The 16,745-nt window shown below is 49.0% G+C and overlaps 1 protein-coding gene and 2 long non-coding RNA genes across 10 annotated transcripts in view; 2 read left to right on the plus strand and 1 right to left on the minus strand.

The window, feature by feature from the left end:
- Positions 1 to 16,745, minus strand: part of PTPRE (protein tyrosine phosphatase receptor type E) — a 179,847-nt gene that overhangs the window by 36,762 nt on the left and 126,340 nt on the right. For 5 of the 8 annotated variants that reach the window (XM_055245563.2, XM_055245583.2, XM_055245593.2 and 2 more), the window contains 4 exons: positions 8,809 to 8,924; positions 2,328 to 2,424; positions 1,981 to 2,054; positions 153 to 289 (listed from right to left, as the gene is read on the minus strand). In XM_055245563.2, the coding sequence (XP_055101538.2) occupies positions 153 to 289; positions 1,981 to 2,054; positions 2,328 to 2,424; positions 8,809 to 8,917 (417 nt within the window). In that variant the 5' untranslated portion in view covers positions 8,918 to 8,924. Of the gene's footprint in view, positions 1 to 152; positions 290 to 1,980; positions 2,055 to 2,134; positions 2,425 to 8,808; positions 8,925 to 16,745 lie in introns of those variants that run through there. The other 3 variants (XM_063616634.1, XM_055245601.2, XM_063616645.1) reach the window with 3 other exon arrangements.
- LOC134732355 (uncharacterized) lies at positions 2,330 to 7,081 on the plus strand. Its single transcript, XR_010115418.1, has 2 exons — positions 2,330 to 2,571; positions 3,001 to 7,081. It is a non-coding gene; the product is annotated as an uncharacterized lncRNA (long non-coding RNA).
- On the plus strand, positions 9,067 to 10,639 carry LOC134732358 (uncharacterized). The gene is made up of 3 exons (XR_010115421.1): positions 9,067 to 9,170; positions 9,631 to 9,998; positions 10,444 to 10,639. It is a non-coding gene; the product is annotated as an uncharacterized lncRNA (long non-coding RNA).

Raw genomic sequence — 16,745 nt, forward strand, 5'->3', positions numbered from 1 at the left:
AAACCAGGTTTCCTCCCACGCCCATTCATGGGACAGTGTCATAACCGATGCAAGGGTTCTGAGTCTTTGGGATAATTCATCCTGAACTCTAACCCTGGATTTCACAGGTCTCGACCACAGGGCACCCAGCAGAGGGCCCTCCCCACACTCACGTTGAACTCCTCCCGAAACTGCTTGCAGTCGTCGGCGGATCTGATACGGATCTCCTCCTCCAGGTGCTCCACGGGGATGGGAAAGTACTTCTTGGGCCCTGAGGGCGACCTGCTGAGCAGCATCACCCTTTGCTGCTCTGTGGGATCAAAAGAAACATGGGGGCCATTTAGCCACATTCCTGGATAGGTGACTGAGTAGCCAAGCTGACCAACGACATTCCTGAAGAAATGACCAGGCTGGAGCTGGAACAGTTCTCTCAAATTGCATAGCTGGGCTAAGCCGGGTCCGAGCAGCTGTATCCAAACACTCGCCTCCTATGAGGCATCCACATCATTTACAAGTGACGGTCGTCCCTCTGCCCAGTGTCACCTACTCTCCCCCATCGGAGACACCCTGTCCCCCTCCCCAGGCCACTCATCCACCCACCCTCCCGCCTCTCCTTCCCTCCAGCCCCTGCTCCTTCCAAAAAGGATTCAAGACAGCCTCACTCTCCAGCTCAGCTTTCCAGGTTTGGAAATAAGAAAGAGTAATTACGGCTTCTGGGAGCAAACTCAGAACAGTCTCTCTCAGCCTTTTCTTCTTCACAACAAATATTCCTGGTTCCTCAAACCCCATAAGCTCCAAGGGAAAACCACCCTTGTCTGGGGAGGGTGACAAGGGGCATTGAGAAGGAGAAGTACGCGTTATAAGGGAGTTCTTGGACACATTCCTTCCCCAAGTTCGGAGTGAGAGGCAAGAACAGGCATGGGCATGTGTTTCTCTTCCTGGAGAATGAGCTGATATTGACAAGGTCAACATGATAACCCAGCTGTCACACTTGCAAAAGGGCCTGTCCCCACCTGCAGAGCCGTTCTGAAGCCCAGCCAAAAACTTCACCCAAGACTCATTCTTCCAAGTGACAGACGGGATCAGATTGAGTGACGCTGAGCTTCTCGGCTACTCACCAGCCGCACCCTCTTCCCTCCCGTTCCTGCTATTGAAACATTCAGGGCAGGGAACTGGGGACTGGAACAAGGGCAGGAAGACAGCACCTGGGGCCACATTATCATCTAACCAGGTCTCGCATCCCGCGAGCGCTGGGAGGCTACTTTTTAGCTGGGTCCTTGTTGGTGATATTCTTTCCATTGTCTACGGGTCCGTTTTAAGAGTCTATTTTAGTCTGACAGCACGTGTGTTCCCGCAAACCATAGAACTGACTACAGTTAGGTAGGAAGCTGACTCCAGGAAGTTGTAGTCGCTGGGGTGTGAAGCAATATTTTTGTGGCCTCTGCCTTACACACGTTTCTCGGTCATCTCATCTGGATGTATGGAGAGAAAAACAATGTTCCTCTGTAAGTAGCGACAACAAGTTCGAAACTGTACTTCGGATGGAAAAGTTGGAAATACTCCCAGCTGACTCTGATGCTCTGTAAACATGAAGCACTTTAGGAGAGCCAGTCCCTTTTTCCAGCTTGATCCTAAAGCAGTACAAACCCAATTGAATAGTTTCTGCGCCAGACAGTCTTATCTGAGAATGATTGTAAGGCCTCACTGAAAAGTGTTACATGTCAACACCCTGTGAAAACGACAGGATATGAACAGTCTCTCTAAAAAAAGCCACAAACAAAAATGTCTCAAATGTCCGTGTCACACCAGAGAGAAAAATGATCCTTAAAGTTTTGAAATTGTGAAATTCTAAACGACAGCATCATACCAGGTAAAGTGAGATGGAAGTGGCAAGGCACACCTCAAAATTCACTTTGAACATTAAAGACAGAAAGCACCTCAGTGTCTGTTATAAAATAACACATTTTCCCCCAGGCCCCAGCCAGAGAGGAGCTTCTGTACCTTGCTCCTCCAAGATTCCGTTGGGCATCTTCTTGTCGCTGGCGCTGACCACAGCTTTCCTCTGCTTCCTGAACCTTAGAGACACAGGACTTGTTAGGTTTCCACACTTCTAGGTTCCCTGAGAGCCAACAGTGCTCGGTACAGTGATACCCACCAGGTGAGCCGGGAGAAGCTACTCCTGTTGCTCATGGTGAGCCGCGCTAAGGCCTGGCCCCTGTGTGTCTCCCGGACCCGGCCACCCAGCCTCCTAGCTGCCCTCTGCTGCACAGCCCACGCCCACAGCATCAGAAGGCTCATTTCCTCCTCTGAGCTGGTTGGGGCAAGTCAGTGCCCCGGGACACTCCTACCTGAAGAAGTAGGCGGCGAGAAGGAGCACAAGGAGGAGCAGCAGCAGCGGCAGTAGCAGCCAGGCCAGCGGCTGGGAGGCGCCCGGGTCCGGAGGGCCTGCAGGAGAAGCAGAAAGACCCGAACCCCTGACCTCACTTCACAGTCTGCAAAAGAGTTCCCCTCCATGAGCCCTTCTTCCTGGACACCAGAACCCCACACTATAGTTTGCACCGTGGATCCATCATCCTGAAAAGGCCCCACGAGGTAACAGAGAAGCGACTTTGTTGTTGCTGTTGACTCAGAGAAAGAATCCGGGACTGAGGAGTGGGTGAGGTGACTTGTCCAAGGTCTCTGGGGCAGGCATGACAGGGGTGAGTTCCCCAGACCCCCACACGGCCTGGCTGCCTGGCTCTCCTGCTAAGAAGCTGGAGAAGGGTGAAGGGGCCAGTGTCCACTGCAGGGTCCCAGGACAGCGCGGGAGGCTGACTCGGCATAGCTCAGCTCTTAGGGCCCCTTGGGCTTGGGCAGGAGCTCAGGCACAGGGAGGCAGCCTGGCCCTGGGGCTGGGCAGAGGCCTGTGGCCCTGGCGCACTGTGACCCCACCTTCCAGAGCCTCCAGGTACCGATTCCACCTGTCAGAGGCCGAGTGCCCAGCCACCACCGGCCTCTTACTCTGTCCTTGGTATCTGACAGGTTGATCTTCCTCACCCGGAAAGAGACCCACAGCCCCAGGCCCAGCTCAGTGGCTTTGTTGCTGCTCAGGACCTGCCCCTGGCTCATCAGCCCAAATTCCAAGGGGCACTGGTGGCCTCACTGCCACCTTTGGGCCCCACCCACTCTCCCAACGTCGGACTTTGTTCCTGCTCCTCCCCGGCCGGCCACACAGCCCCCTCCTCACCAAAATGTTCCCATTCCTCGAGGACAATTTCAAAGGCCCCCACCTCCAAGAAGCCCACTGGACTCCTCTCTTGTGGACCCAGAGGGGCCCTGGATGCCTCAAAGCGCAAACCTCACTCTGCCATGAGTGAACAGGCCGTCAGCATGACTGCCTTGGCGCCTAGGTTTCTGGGGAAGCCCCTCGAAGGCAACGATTGAGCTTCCAACTCTTCAAGTACCCAGAAGCACCAATCACTTGCCCCGAGCCCAGCACAGGCTCCATGCGCTTCCTCCTGAGGGCTGGCCTGGCCCCCCGAGGGTGCTCCAGGCACTGGGAGGGCTCTGCAGCCCCAGAGGCTCTGCTCACCTCACACCCCTCATCTGGATTCTAAAAGGGACCCTCATGCCTTCCGCCTTGCACCCTAGGTTATAAACTCCCCAGGGAAGGTCTGGCTTTTCCTCCCTCATCCTCCACCCTCCCAGGCCTGGCACTGACTCTGGCACCCTGTGAGTGGTCCACGCCATCGTTTCTAATAAATGATGAAGTTTTAGGGACGTGGGTGACCATTAGATGTTGAAGTTCACAGAGGAAACAGCTGGTCTGTGATGAGGAGGTGGCCCCAGCCATGAGAGGGCACTGTTCACCTGGCCCACCCACTAAGTGCCCACCTTCCAGGTGGCGTCCGTGCCTCCCCCATCTGGCTAGCAGTGTCAGTAGCCTGGTAGACTGGCTGTGCTGTGCAGCCCCCACACTCAGGTGTCTGTGACCCTGGGCCAGAGGAGCCGGTTCTGGCCCCACACAAGGTTGGGTTGGTGCCAGGCTGAGTGGCTGGGTGTGGCTGCCACAGTCCCCCACCTTTGACCTCCAACCTGCCCATAGCAGAGCTTCCCTGGGGAATTGAGCTGGCCTGAGGCTTCTACACTTGCAGCTCCAGAGGGCACCCCTCTCCACTCTGCCAGGGCCTTGGAGCAACTCCGACAGGCTGAGTGGGAAGACCCCTGACACGGAGGGAGGGGCAGCATGGAGCCCAGCCCCATGGAGGGCCTGGCTGCTGCTTGCACTCCGGACTCAGCCAGAAAGCTTGGGCATCGGTCCCCCTCCTCCTTCCCGAATGTACCCAAGTACATCTGCCCTCATGTCCTGGGGCCCCAGGCAATGAAACTTCCCACTTGGGCATCACACGGAGGTCAGGCTCTGGGCTCAGCTTCTGCAGAGATGGTGACTACTAAGTTTAGTCCAGGCCAACTCATGGGGTCCTCTCATCAGAGAGAGACACGAGGGAGCACCTGGGCCCCGCCAGCCCTCCATGGGTCCAGCCTCCACGTTCCTGCTTGGAGTGAAGGCTGCAGTCACAGACATTGGTGCTTCCATAGAAGATGGGGTGGAACCACCCATGCCCAGAAAGGGGCCGTGCACATAGGCAGAAGGAATGGGTCACAGGGCCAGTGGCTCCCCCAGCTCTGGTCCTGGTGTTTCTTAGTAGCTGCCTCTGCTCAGGAGGCCAGAGATCAGGATCAGAAACCCAATGGCCTTCAAGGGGCAGGTGAGAACATCCCCGGGTGGCGTGGGGAGGCCAGGTGGGGGCGGGAGTGCGGATTCCCCATGTCCTGCCTGCAGGGATGGCTACTTTTGAGTTCCAGCCCACTGGGGCCAAGCACAAGGGGTGCCCAGAGTGCCTAGTTCTTCCCACTTTCCCAAAGAAGAAATTCATATTTTTATGTAAACATTTTCTGATTTTTAAATATTGGTAAGAAATTCAATTTAAAAACAATTTTTAAAAATGGTGTGGACCAGGAAGAAAACAAAAAAAAAGTCCTCTGGGCACCAATGCGGTCCAGCCAGGAGTCAGGGAGGCATCTGAGAAGAGATTCCTGTCACAGTCTATTTTCATTTCATGTTGTTGTGGCTCTGACGGCATGGGACAGAGGTCAGGGTGGCCAGTCCCCAGGGTGGTCATCCTGAAGCAGCCTTCTTCCTGTATGACTGTCTAGCTATTGCCCAAAGTGAAGTGTGTGTATGTTCACACCGATTTTATACATATGTACACTTGCAACTTGTGTGTGTGTGTGCGCATGTTTGCTTACATAGAATCTGATCCTGAAAGTTGAACACCTTAGGCTTGAATGTGACTTTGGAGCAGACAAAGAGAATGGCCACCTTGGCTGGAGTGTGGCCACGCAGCACCCTCTGCTCAGGAAGCTCATCCTGAGTTCTGGCCAAGAGCCAGGGTCTTCCAGGGACTACCTCAGTTCTGCCCCAGGGCACAGCTGCTCTCACTGTGTCCCCCATCTTATCTCCATCCCTCTTCTCCTCTCCCACCTTCATTCCAAGCCCTCCTTCCCCAGGGGCCCTAGAGGTGGAGCAAGTCCATACCGGAAAGATGTGGCTCACTCAAGGACAGGTGTGCAGACAATGGTTTAAGGTCCCAACTCACTCCGGCCTAAAATTTTCAATGTTCAGGAACCTGTTCTCTTTGCCAGAGTTAAACATAATGAAGATTTCAAAGTGTACCTTTCCTGACATTTTCTTCTATAAATTTACGTTCATAAATATGCAGGTTTGGGAAATAAATAGATCATACTACTCTCGTTTCATCTACAGCTTCACGGATTGTAAAAAGTATCGTTATTTTAAGAACCACTAAGAAAGAAAAAAAATGATACTGATTATAATTGTGAAGTGCTACCAATTTTAAGACACGTCCCCATATAGCCACATTAAATATGAAAGAAACAGATGAAATGCACCGCGGGGCAGTTCTCCAGCTTGCTTTTCTGGTACGGCTGTCTGTCTTGGAGAGCTTCCATGTCAGCCCAGATAAGCTTCCTCATTCTGTTTAATAGCTGCTTGGATTCCACTTTTTGGGTAGACCAAAATAGGATGGACATTTAAGTTGTTTCCAACTTTTCTGCTATTACCTACAATTCTGCAACACACACACACGTGTATATATATATATCTTTTTGTCTCGCAAGTGTTTCTGTAGGATAGCTTCTGTGTTAGCCTGTATGCCTGTTACATTTTAACACAATCGCCAAGTTGGCAGCCCTAAGTTTCCAAATTCTACATTCATCCATAGCAGAGGTCTCCAACTCCCCCAGGACACAGATGGGTATCAGTCTGTGGCCTGTTAGGAACTGGGCCACACAGTAGGAGGTAAGTGGCAGGTGAGCAGGCATTATCGCTTGAGCGCTGCCCCCTGTCAGATCAGCAGCGGCATTAGATTCTTACAGGAGCCTGAGCCCTATTGTGAACTGCGCATGCCAGGGATCTAGGTTGCGCGCTCCTTAAGAGAACCCGATGCCTGGTGATCTGTCACTGTCTCCCATCACCCCCAGAGGGGCCGTCTAGTTGCAGGAACACAAGCTCAGGGCTCCCACTGATTCTACATGACGGTGAGTTGTATATTTCATTATATGTTACAATGTAGTCATAATAGAAATAAAGTACACAATAAATATAATGCACTTGAATCATCCCCAAACCACCCCCCACCCCAATTCCACGGAAAAACTGTCTTCCATTAAACTGGTCCCTGGTGCCACAAAGGTTGCAGAATGCTGCCCATAGTGTGCAATGGAGCCAATTTCTCTTCTCTGGGATATTGTTGCCAACCCTTTTCATTTTGGTCCATCTGATAGGTAAAATGATAATGTCATTTTAACTTCCATTTCTCTAATTTCTAGAGAGTTGAGCATCTTTTCATGATTAGTGAAACATAATTAGATATTTGTATTCTGCCTGATCATATTTTCTACTCATTTTTCTACTGTGTTCTTTTACATATTTTTTTATAGATAACATTTTATTATATAATTTGTAAACATTTACCTTCAATTTCTTCTGTAAAAGAATTTGTCTGGATGAGTACTGAATATATTTTGTTCAATGAACAAATGAAACAGCTTCCTGTTATTTTGGCACACTGTGGCAATGTGTTATCATCTGAAATGGTCCTTCATACTTCTTCCAGGGCTCAGATGAAGATTTAAAGGGCACTTCACAGGGTCAGGTTCCCCTCCACAATTCTAGGCCAAAGGAGCCCGTCTGCACATTATAACCCGAGGCCCATTTCCCTCTTGCTCGTGGATCAGCAGCCTTGCTAAGCACGCAGAGGCCCTGGCAGAGGCTGGACCAAGGTGTGAGTTTCACATTTAGTTCTGCTCTGGGCGTTGAGGTCACATAACAGTGTCCTCCTCCTGCAAGTAACACCCCATGTCTATGGCAATATGTGAGCCCAATAATTTTGTTTTCAGATAAACTGAAAAGCCTCAGATGTTGGAGTGGACGTCATCCTGCCGGTGCCCACAGTGCCACACCAGGGACTGTTTGCAGAGCTCGGGCAGATTCTTCCCCACTGTTGCGCAAACGGATGTTCTGCCATTGTGGCTCCTGGATGTGAGGGTATATTCGGGCAGTTTGTCAGATGTTTCTAAGTGGCCAGTCGATTAGCGTTGGGAAGAAAAGTCGGGACTGTGGGTTGAAATAACTCATTGAACCACCAGTGACCTGCCCCTGAAGGGCTGGCTTGCAAAGAGGCAAGTTTATATTTGCTGGCAGCTTCTGGTCCCTCATTTTTGGGGTTTTGGATTTCTCTGAGGTTTCAACATGAAGAGGAAAAAGACAGGTGGGCACTTAGAAGTGCTCTCCTCGCTAGAGGTTCTGTCGCCAGAAATCTTTACTCTTTCCTCCTCCTGGGGCCAGTGGTACATTTGCAGGACATTTGTCCAGGGTTAGAAAATCATGTGGGGCCCTTGATGTGACTTTGTTCACAAGCCCCCTCCCCCACTTCCTCTTGCTCTTCTCTGCATAATGCCTAGACATCACAGCCCACTCATGAACACTTTAGCAGGCATGTCAAAAGGCAAGGACTCTTCTTTTTAAAAATAAAACTAACCATGATGCCAATATCTGACCTAAAATATTAAGAATAATTCTTTTTTTTTTTTTTTTTTTGAGATGGAGTCCCAGTCTGTTGCCAGGCGAGAGTGCAGTGGTGCAATCTCAGCTCTCTGTAACCTCGGCCTCCCGGGTTGAAGTGATTTTCCTGCCTCAGCCTCCCGAGTGGCTGGGACTACAGGCACCCACCATCAAGCCCAGCTAATTTTTATATTTTTAGTAGATACAGGGTTTCACCATGTTGGCCAAGATGGTCTTGATCTCTTGACCTTGTGATCTGCCCACCTCAGCCTCCCGAAGTGCTGGGATTACAGGCATGAGCCACTGCACCCGGCCTAAGAATAATTCTTTAGTTCATATCATTAACTGTCACATCGCCTGATCCATGTATGTTCATGGTTGGTTTTCTGCACAAGGGGATTTTGGGGGATTTTTAACCCTTTTGCTCTCCTGCCTCCAGCCAAGGCTGACCCCAGCTCTCAGCTGGGGTTGTAGATGGGTCACCTCTAGAACACTAAGCTTTGCTCAACAACCAAATGCTAAACTAGCTTATCTAGCCTGCCTGTTTTTAGAGGCACAAACTATTAAAAGCACACTAAGAAATTCAGCCACACCATTCTTCTCTTACTCTAAGCCCCTTTATCACCCTCTGAATGGTCCCAGGAGCTTAGGAGGAGGCAGTAGGGGAGGCAGCCAGGGAAAGGGAGAGGGGGATGTGTCCTTACCTGAGGTCGTGGTGGTCTCGTTGCTGTCGGCAGTGGTCTCGTTGCCCCTGAGAGCCCTGGCGAGCGGCAAGCTAAAACCCACCAGCAGGAGTGGACACAAGGGCTCCATGGTGGACCTGCAGAGAGGCAGGGACAGGCTCAGAGGTCATCCAGCAGCAGCCATGGGACCCTCCGGTGCCAGGCAGTGATGATGAGGATAAGAGCCAACTTCATTTCAGGGCTTCCTCTGAGCCAAGAACTTTGCCTGTCACTTTCGCAGATCCTCTCCCTGAGCCTTCCCAACACCAGGGGGACACAGTCACTGACTGTGGACATTCACTGAAAGGAGGGAACCAGGACTCAGAGGACCTGCTTGGTTGATGGTTAGTGGGGGCAGATAGGGGACTGGAACCCAGGGCGATCTCATCCCAGACCCCTGCCCTCCCCGGAACCACTTAGCAGAAATCACATCTGGGTGACCTAGCCTGGCGTCCTGGACCCTCTACCATCCACCCTCCACTCGCCCTGCTAACTCCACCCCTCCCATTCAAGCCCTGTTCTCTGGCCACGCTGTCCTCTTCACACCCAGCAAGACACTGCTTTTCAATCTGTTTCTTCATCCCCCTTCACTCTGCCTGGGAAACCTCGATCCTTCCAGGGCCTAGTTCATGCAGCCTCATCACCCAGCTGCAGCCAAGTTCTCTGTTCTTTGCTGCTCCAGCACACTCAGTCTGACTCCAGCACACTCGGTCTAGCTCCTACACGCCTGGTCGGGCTCCAGCACGCTCTGCCTGGCTCCAGCTTGACCCTTGCATCTGACCATGGCCATGTCTAAACTCTCAGGTGAAGTGGAGGTAAGCTGCCTCTGCGAGGATGGGGCCACGGTCCGCTCATCTTGACAGAGCCAGTTGAGTACCCTGGGATGCAGGTGAGTATTTATCGGGGGTAGGGGGTGGGAATGCCCAGGGGCAGACCCAGATGGTAAAGTGGCTCAGCACAGAAAAAGGCTCTTTCATGCTGAGGACCTGTGGGCCATCCCCTCAGATCTTCACCTGGCACTCCATTTTGCCAAAACATCAGAGCATCGCTAAATGTGGCAGTGACTGCTTGGTGGTGTGGAACCCCTCACTAGAGGCTCACTGGCAGGTGCAGGTGGGCAGTGGCACCTGCTGAATGGGATTTGCTGTTGACAACGCAGACATGCAGTGGAGGTATGGCCCCCCCACTCCCCACCCCCTGAACCCGATCCAAGGTCAGCCTGTCCCCACCAGCAGCCCTCTCCTGCCTGAGGCCTCCCTCAGGGATGCAAATGGACCCATTTCAGAACTGAGGCCAAGAAACATCCATTCCCTGGCTGCTCACATGTTAAACACTAATGCTTGTAATTAGAGAAGACATCTGAATGAACGTGAAAAATCCTAATTGTATTTCAGTAATCGTCACCATTAAGATGAAACCATTATGAGGATATTATAACAATTAGCCCAGAACAACTACGATGGTGGCAATCAGCACTTTCACTTCTTCCCTGTCTTTTTTATTTCTAAAACACACATTTTAGATTTGTAAAATGAGCCATACACACAAATAATTCCATAAGCACCTACTATGTGCTGAGTATTTTATATCTGTATTATCCGCACAATAACCCCACAGGGCTGAGAAACAGAGGTTCCCGAAGGATAGAGAAATGGTGCAAAGTCAGGCTGGAGGATATGGAGGAACTGTGATTTGAACCCAGGAACCCTGGAGACAGAAGCCCTCACCCCTGCTGCATGCTGCCCTGGCCCTTCCATGACAGGCAGCTCTGCCCACGGAGGCACACACTGTTTTTAAAAATCTGTTATTGCACACTGCCACAATACTTTTAATATACTTCAGTAAATTACAGAGTGATTGGGGAGTATTAATTGGTTTAATACAATTCCAGAGATGCAGAATTCCTAGTTGAAGCATTTTCTTATCTCATGCATTAATTTGATAACCCTCCTCTCCAAATGCTCAGTGATCTAAGAGGAGGCCGACACCCTTGAGAAAGACAAAGATCATTTTGTTCATCTATTAGACACTGAGGTCCGGAAGTGCTCAGGGGAGCCACAGGTGATTTTCCTGACATGACCAGCAGTGGGCGACAACCTGCAGAATTCAAAGCCTGTCCACCAGCTGGAGCCCGGGTCTGTCCCCGTTTTTTATGTGTGTGTGTATATATATATATATATATATATATATATATATATATATACACACACACATATATATATACACACATACATATATATGTGTATATATATACATACATATATATGTGTGTATATATATGTGTATATACACATATATATACACACATATATATGTATGTATATATATATAGTATAAAATTAGACTTTAAGTTCTAGGGTACATGTGCATATTTGTTACATATGTATACATGTGCCATGATGGTGTGCTGCACCCATTAACTCGTAATTTACATTAGGTATATCTCCTAATGCTATCCCTCCCCCGTCCCCCCACCCCACGACAGGCCCCAGTGTGTGATGTTCCCCACCCTGTGTCCAAGTGTTCTCATTGTTCAATTCCCACCTATGAGTGAGAACATGCGGTGTTTGGTTTTCTGTCCTTGGGATAGTTTGCTCAGAATGATGGTTTCTAGCTTCATCCATGTCCCTGCAAAGGACATAAACTTATCCTTTTTTATGGCTGCATAGTATTCCATGGTGTATATGTGCCACATTTTCTTAATCCAGTCTATCATTGATGGACATTTGGGTTGGTTCCAAATCTTTGCTATTGTGAATAGTGCCGCAATAAACATATGTGTGCATCTGTCTTTATAGCAGCATGATTTATAATCCTTTGGGTATATACCCAGTAATGGGATGGCTGGGTCAAATGGTATTTCTAGTTCTAGATCTTTAAGGAATCACCACACTGTCTTCCACAATGGTTTTAAGGCCAATGACAACTTGCCAGTCCCTGGCCATTCACTCTCAGTGGGCTTGCACAAGTGACCTGGTAAGCACAGACATGAATTGCTCCAAATGGTGCTTGAAACAGTGATTAAAACCGTACAGGGCCAGATGCGGTGGCTCATGCCTGTAATCCCAGCACTTTGGGAGGCCGAGGCGGGTGCATCATAAGTTCAGGAGTTCAAGACCAGCCTGCCCAAGAAACCCTGTCTCTACTAAAAAAAAAAAAAAAAAAAAAAATTAGCCGGGCGTGGTGGTGGGCGCCTGTAATCCCAGCCACTCAGAAGGCTGAGGCAGAGAATTGCTTGAACCCAGGAGGCAGAGCTTGTAGTGAGCCGAGATCGCACCACTGCACTCCAGCCTCGGCAACAGAGCGAGACTCTGCATGCGGAGTTTTAAGGATTTGTATTTCATCAGTTTCTGTTGTGAGTCTACCAAATGCTGAATATGTAGAGCACAAATTGCATGTGATTTCTAGAACTGAGGTGAGAAAAGGAGTTTATTTATGATAAAGCAGGTTGTATATTTACTCCCCTCAACAGTCAACCCACTATCTATTTCATTATACATCTGTCTTTTTATTCCATCTGATGTCTTTTTAATATTCTTCACTGGGCAAGTCCTTGGGTCAGGCAGCCAGGTAGGCCCCGGAGATGCAAAGAATATAGTCTTGTTTCAGCCCTAAAGTGGCTCATTGAGGAGGAAGGACAGGCAGAAGGACAGCCACCCTGATACCACACTCCCATGCTCTAGAGACAAGGCCACAGTGCCGAGGAGCAGAGGTGAGGGAGCAATGATTCCTCTAGACAGTTAATGAAACCTTCCCCAGAAATGCAGTGCAGCGAGTGAGTCATCCAGGATGGAAGGCAGAGGGAGACGCAGGCCAGGTGACAGAGGAGCGAAGGGAGCCCAGACAGGACCCACTGTCCAGGCAGTTAGCAGTTCTCTGGCACGTGAGTGAAGATGAGTGAGGAGGAAGAGTCTGAAGAGGAATTGGGTAGGTCCTCAATGCCATGCTAGAGTTTGGCTTGGTCCTAAGGGCTCATTTTCCATTAACAATCGACATTATTAGAGTCTCCTGGGGGCACTAAGGAAAGATGCCCATTCCTGCGCCCAACTCCAGATGGAAGAAATCCGAGTATCTGGGGAATAATGGCTTTATAGAGACTGAAGTTCGAAAACCTTGGCTACGAGCCATGAGCCACCATGAAAGTTTCCAAAGGGAGCCCTGGACGCCCCACGTCAGCTCCTGACACAGGGTAGCCTTTGCGGCCAGAGAGTGGTCCAGGAGCCCGAGCATCATCTGGGAGTCTATGAGGAATGCAGAGTCTCAGGACCATCCCAGACCTCCCACCTTTTATGAAGATTCCTGGGTGGTTCCTCTGCTCATTAACATTTGAGACGTATTGGTCTAAGCAATGGATTAAGAAAGACCAAGCCAGAGGCAATAGGAATGGAAAGGAGGGAGGGAGTTTAGAAGGATTTCAAAGGTAGGGTCCATGGCAGTGGTGGTCAGTGGGATGTGGGTGATAAGTGGGGCAACAAAGGTATTGGGGTTTCCATCTTGGGAGCTGGGGTGGGAGGAAGCATCATTCATTAGCTGAGATAAGGAGAATGGGGGCTCTAGGGTGGGGATAAGGATGATTTTTAGCTGGAGGCATAAAGCAATAATATAAGCTCCCAGTTACTGAGCTCCTATGAAGTGAGATAAGCTACCTGAGGTTTTGAGATAAATGACTTCATCAACCCTCACCGAAATCCTATGAGCAATGTCCTGTTGTTACTGAAGATGAAAGGTTGCATTAGAGAGGACAGTGGAACATTCCTGGGGAGACTGCCTGTAGGAGTTGCATCTGGGGTCTGGGGCCTTGTCAGAAGGGGAGGTGGGCTGCAAATGCAGGGTGTGGAGGAGGCACTCCTTGTGGGGGTTATTGGGGAGGAAGGCCAGGGTCAAGGTGGCGAGCTGCAGGAAGTCACTGCACTGGGGCAAGAGGAAGGGAACTGGGCAGGAGACTGGGAAAAGGTGGCTAGGCTGGGGGGAGGGCAGGAGGCAGGTTGAGGTGCACAACCAAGGGTAGGAAAGGGATTTTCCTGAGCCCCGTCTACTTCCCAACATCCCTGCCCCCTCTTTTGGAGTGGTCCCCTCTCTCTCCTCACCCTTTACTTGACCCCACCAGATTTTGAGGTTGAGCGACCTGAGATGGAGTCTTTCCTGGGATCACACTGTCTGGCCCTGTGTAAGGTGATTTGGGTTTTGGACCTCTCAGCCAGCCCAGGAGACCCCAGAGGGTAGGGGCTGTCTTGTGTCCCCATTTCCCAGCCCCTGACTTCCTCCCTGGCACCTCAATAATTGGAGCTTTCAGGGCATTTGAGGGCAAGGGGCCATCCCTGGGCCAGTGCCTCTGAGCAGGAGCTGCCCAGCTGACCCCTCTGGCCCCACCAAACCCGCAAGTGCCCTTCCTTTCCAGCTGGCCCAGGATGTCCAGCAGTGGACTGACCCACACTGCCCCCTGCAGCTCTAAGAGGGTAGTGTTTTCTCTCTGCAGCCCAAACCCATCACCTACGTGGTCAAAACCTGCAGCTGTTTTGCTTTCAACTGAGAAACAGATGAGGGTTCTTCTCAAGGAAGCAGGAGACAATAATTTGGGAGCCATACTCAGGTTTCAAAGCCACCGCACTTAAAGAGAGCCCCTGGAATGGGTCCCACGTAATTTCTCATCCAAACCAGGACTTCTTGGAGAGCAAAGGAGGGGGCTATAATGATTCAAAATATATGCTTCTCTAAAACATTTATTGACCAATGATTTGATTTTATTAAGCTGGGAGACTATTAAGTAGTTCTATTCAAAAAAATTTTTAAAAATTAATCTTTCTGAAAACAAAATAACATACTATATATATATATCTCATATATATATAAAACATATGTATATATATATATGAGATATATATATACATATGTTTTTAAGAAAACCTTTTTTGGATGCCCAGGCCGACAGACCGCTTTGAGCTCAGGAGTTTGAGACCAGCCTGGGCAATATGGCAAAACCCTGTCTCTACAAAAATACAAAAAATTAACTAGGCATGGTGATGCGTCTGTGGTCCCAGCTACTTGCGGGACTGAGGTGGGAGGATCACTTGAGCTTGGGAAGTGGAGGTTGCAATGAACTGAGATCATGCCACTGCACTCCAGCCTGGACAACAGAGCCAGACCTTGTCTCAACAACAACAACAACAACAACAACAACAACAAAAAGAAAAGAAAAGAAAAAAACCTTTTTGTATTGATTATCTGAAAATAAAATGAGAACAAAAAATAATACTTATTCTTGGCACGCATTCACAGCCTCTGATCAATTTCTCAGCCTTATCTGTTCCTAATGTTTCATTCAATATAGTTTTCAATGTTCTTATTTATGTTTTAAATTTTAAAATAAAATTGCCTGCATTTTTTTCAGATTAGCATTTTGTGAGCTCTCATCATTTAATTCACTTTATTGCTTCCTTGTTTTTGTAGAAATAAGTTTTAGTGTCTTCCTGTTCATAATCTCATTTGTTTGTTTGAGGCAGAGTCTCACTCTGTTGCCCAGACTGGAGTGCAGTGGTGTCATCATGGCTCACTGCAGTTTCAACCTCTTGGGCTCAAGGGATCCTCCCATCTCAGCCTCCCAAGTAGCTGGGACTACAGGGGTGCACCACCATGACTGGCAAAATTTAAGACTTTTTTTTTGTAAAGATGGGGGGGGGTCTCACTATGTTACCCAAGCTAGTCTCAAACTCCTAGACTCAAGCAATCCTCCCGCCCTGACCTCCCAAAGTGCTGGGATTACAGGTGTGAGCCACCACCACGCCCAGCCATAACCTTTGTTTTCAATAATTGTAACTCTATAAAAGTTTCAAAAGCCAAGAGTTCTATGTGTGTGTGTGTGGGTGGGGAGGGGAGGGTTTTGGGTGCTCCATTTATTGAATCCTCCTATAATATATTTCCAACTAGTTTGGAACTAAACTAAACTCACACTTACGGCCTTGTTTGCAGAAAGATTCACCATCTTTTTAGGACACTTAGGTTTATTTACAAAATAATTCTTTGAAGGCCTGAACATTTCTAGAATCTGATTGATGATGAGCAGGAGAGAGAAAGTGCATATTACAAAGCTGCAGTGTTTCAAAAATTCAACGTCAGCCTAATTACCATGAATTTGCAGTTTAGTTACTCTGTGTACATGTAACTATTTATAAATTTTGACATCAACAGCTTCTATTTTAACTGATGAGATGTCCAATTTGGACACAATTATAAATGCTGTGAGGCTGGGTGCAGTGGCTTATGTCTGTACTCCCAGCACTTTGGGAGGCCGAGGCAGGCAGATCACTTGAGGTCAGGAGTTCGAGATCATCCTGGCCAACATGGCGAAACCCCGTCTCTACTAAAAATACAAAAATTAGCTGGGTGAGGTGGCGCACACCTGTAATCCCAGCTGCTCAGGAGGCTAAGGCAGGAGAATCACTTGAACCTGGGAGGCGGAGGTTGCAATGAGTCGAGATTGTGTCACTGAACTCCAGCCTGGGTGACAGAGCAAGACTCCATCTTGAATAAATAAATAAGTAAATAAATGATGTGTACACCACAATCAATTCCAAGTACAATACATTTACTACAAATGCTGAGCTTTACCCATACTTATATAATCATATTCATAATTCCCCCACAAATAATTTTATCATGATGCTGACTCTTCCACTGCATTTCCTGTGACATTAGTAATTAAGTCAAGGCTTTGCCTTTGACAGGAGGAACATCCAAGTTGTACTGGGATTCCATGAAATGAATAAAAAAAAATACAACTGCTATGGGAATGGACTGATTTTGTTTGAAAATCCCTGCTTGAAAATGACACTAATGTAACACTGGCATCATCTGATGGTTCGTGAAATTCTTCTACCCTTGGGAGCACTAACAGCTATCACTTCACCTTGTGTAAGCACACA

The sequence above is a fragment of the Symphalangus syndactylus genome, chromosome 2, assembly GCF_028878055.3.
Source record: "Symphalangus syndactylus isolate Jambi chromosome 2, NHGRI_mSymSyn1-v2.1_pri, whole genome shotgun sequence".
Taxonomy (NCBI): domain Eukaryota; kingdom Metazoa; phylum Chordata; class Mammalia; order Primates; family Hylobatidae; genus Symphalangus; species Symphalangus syndactylus.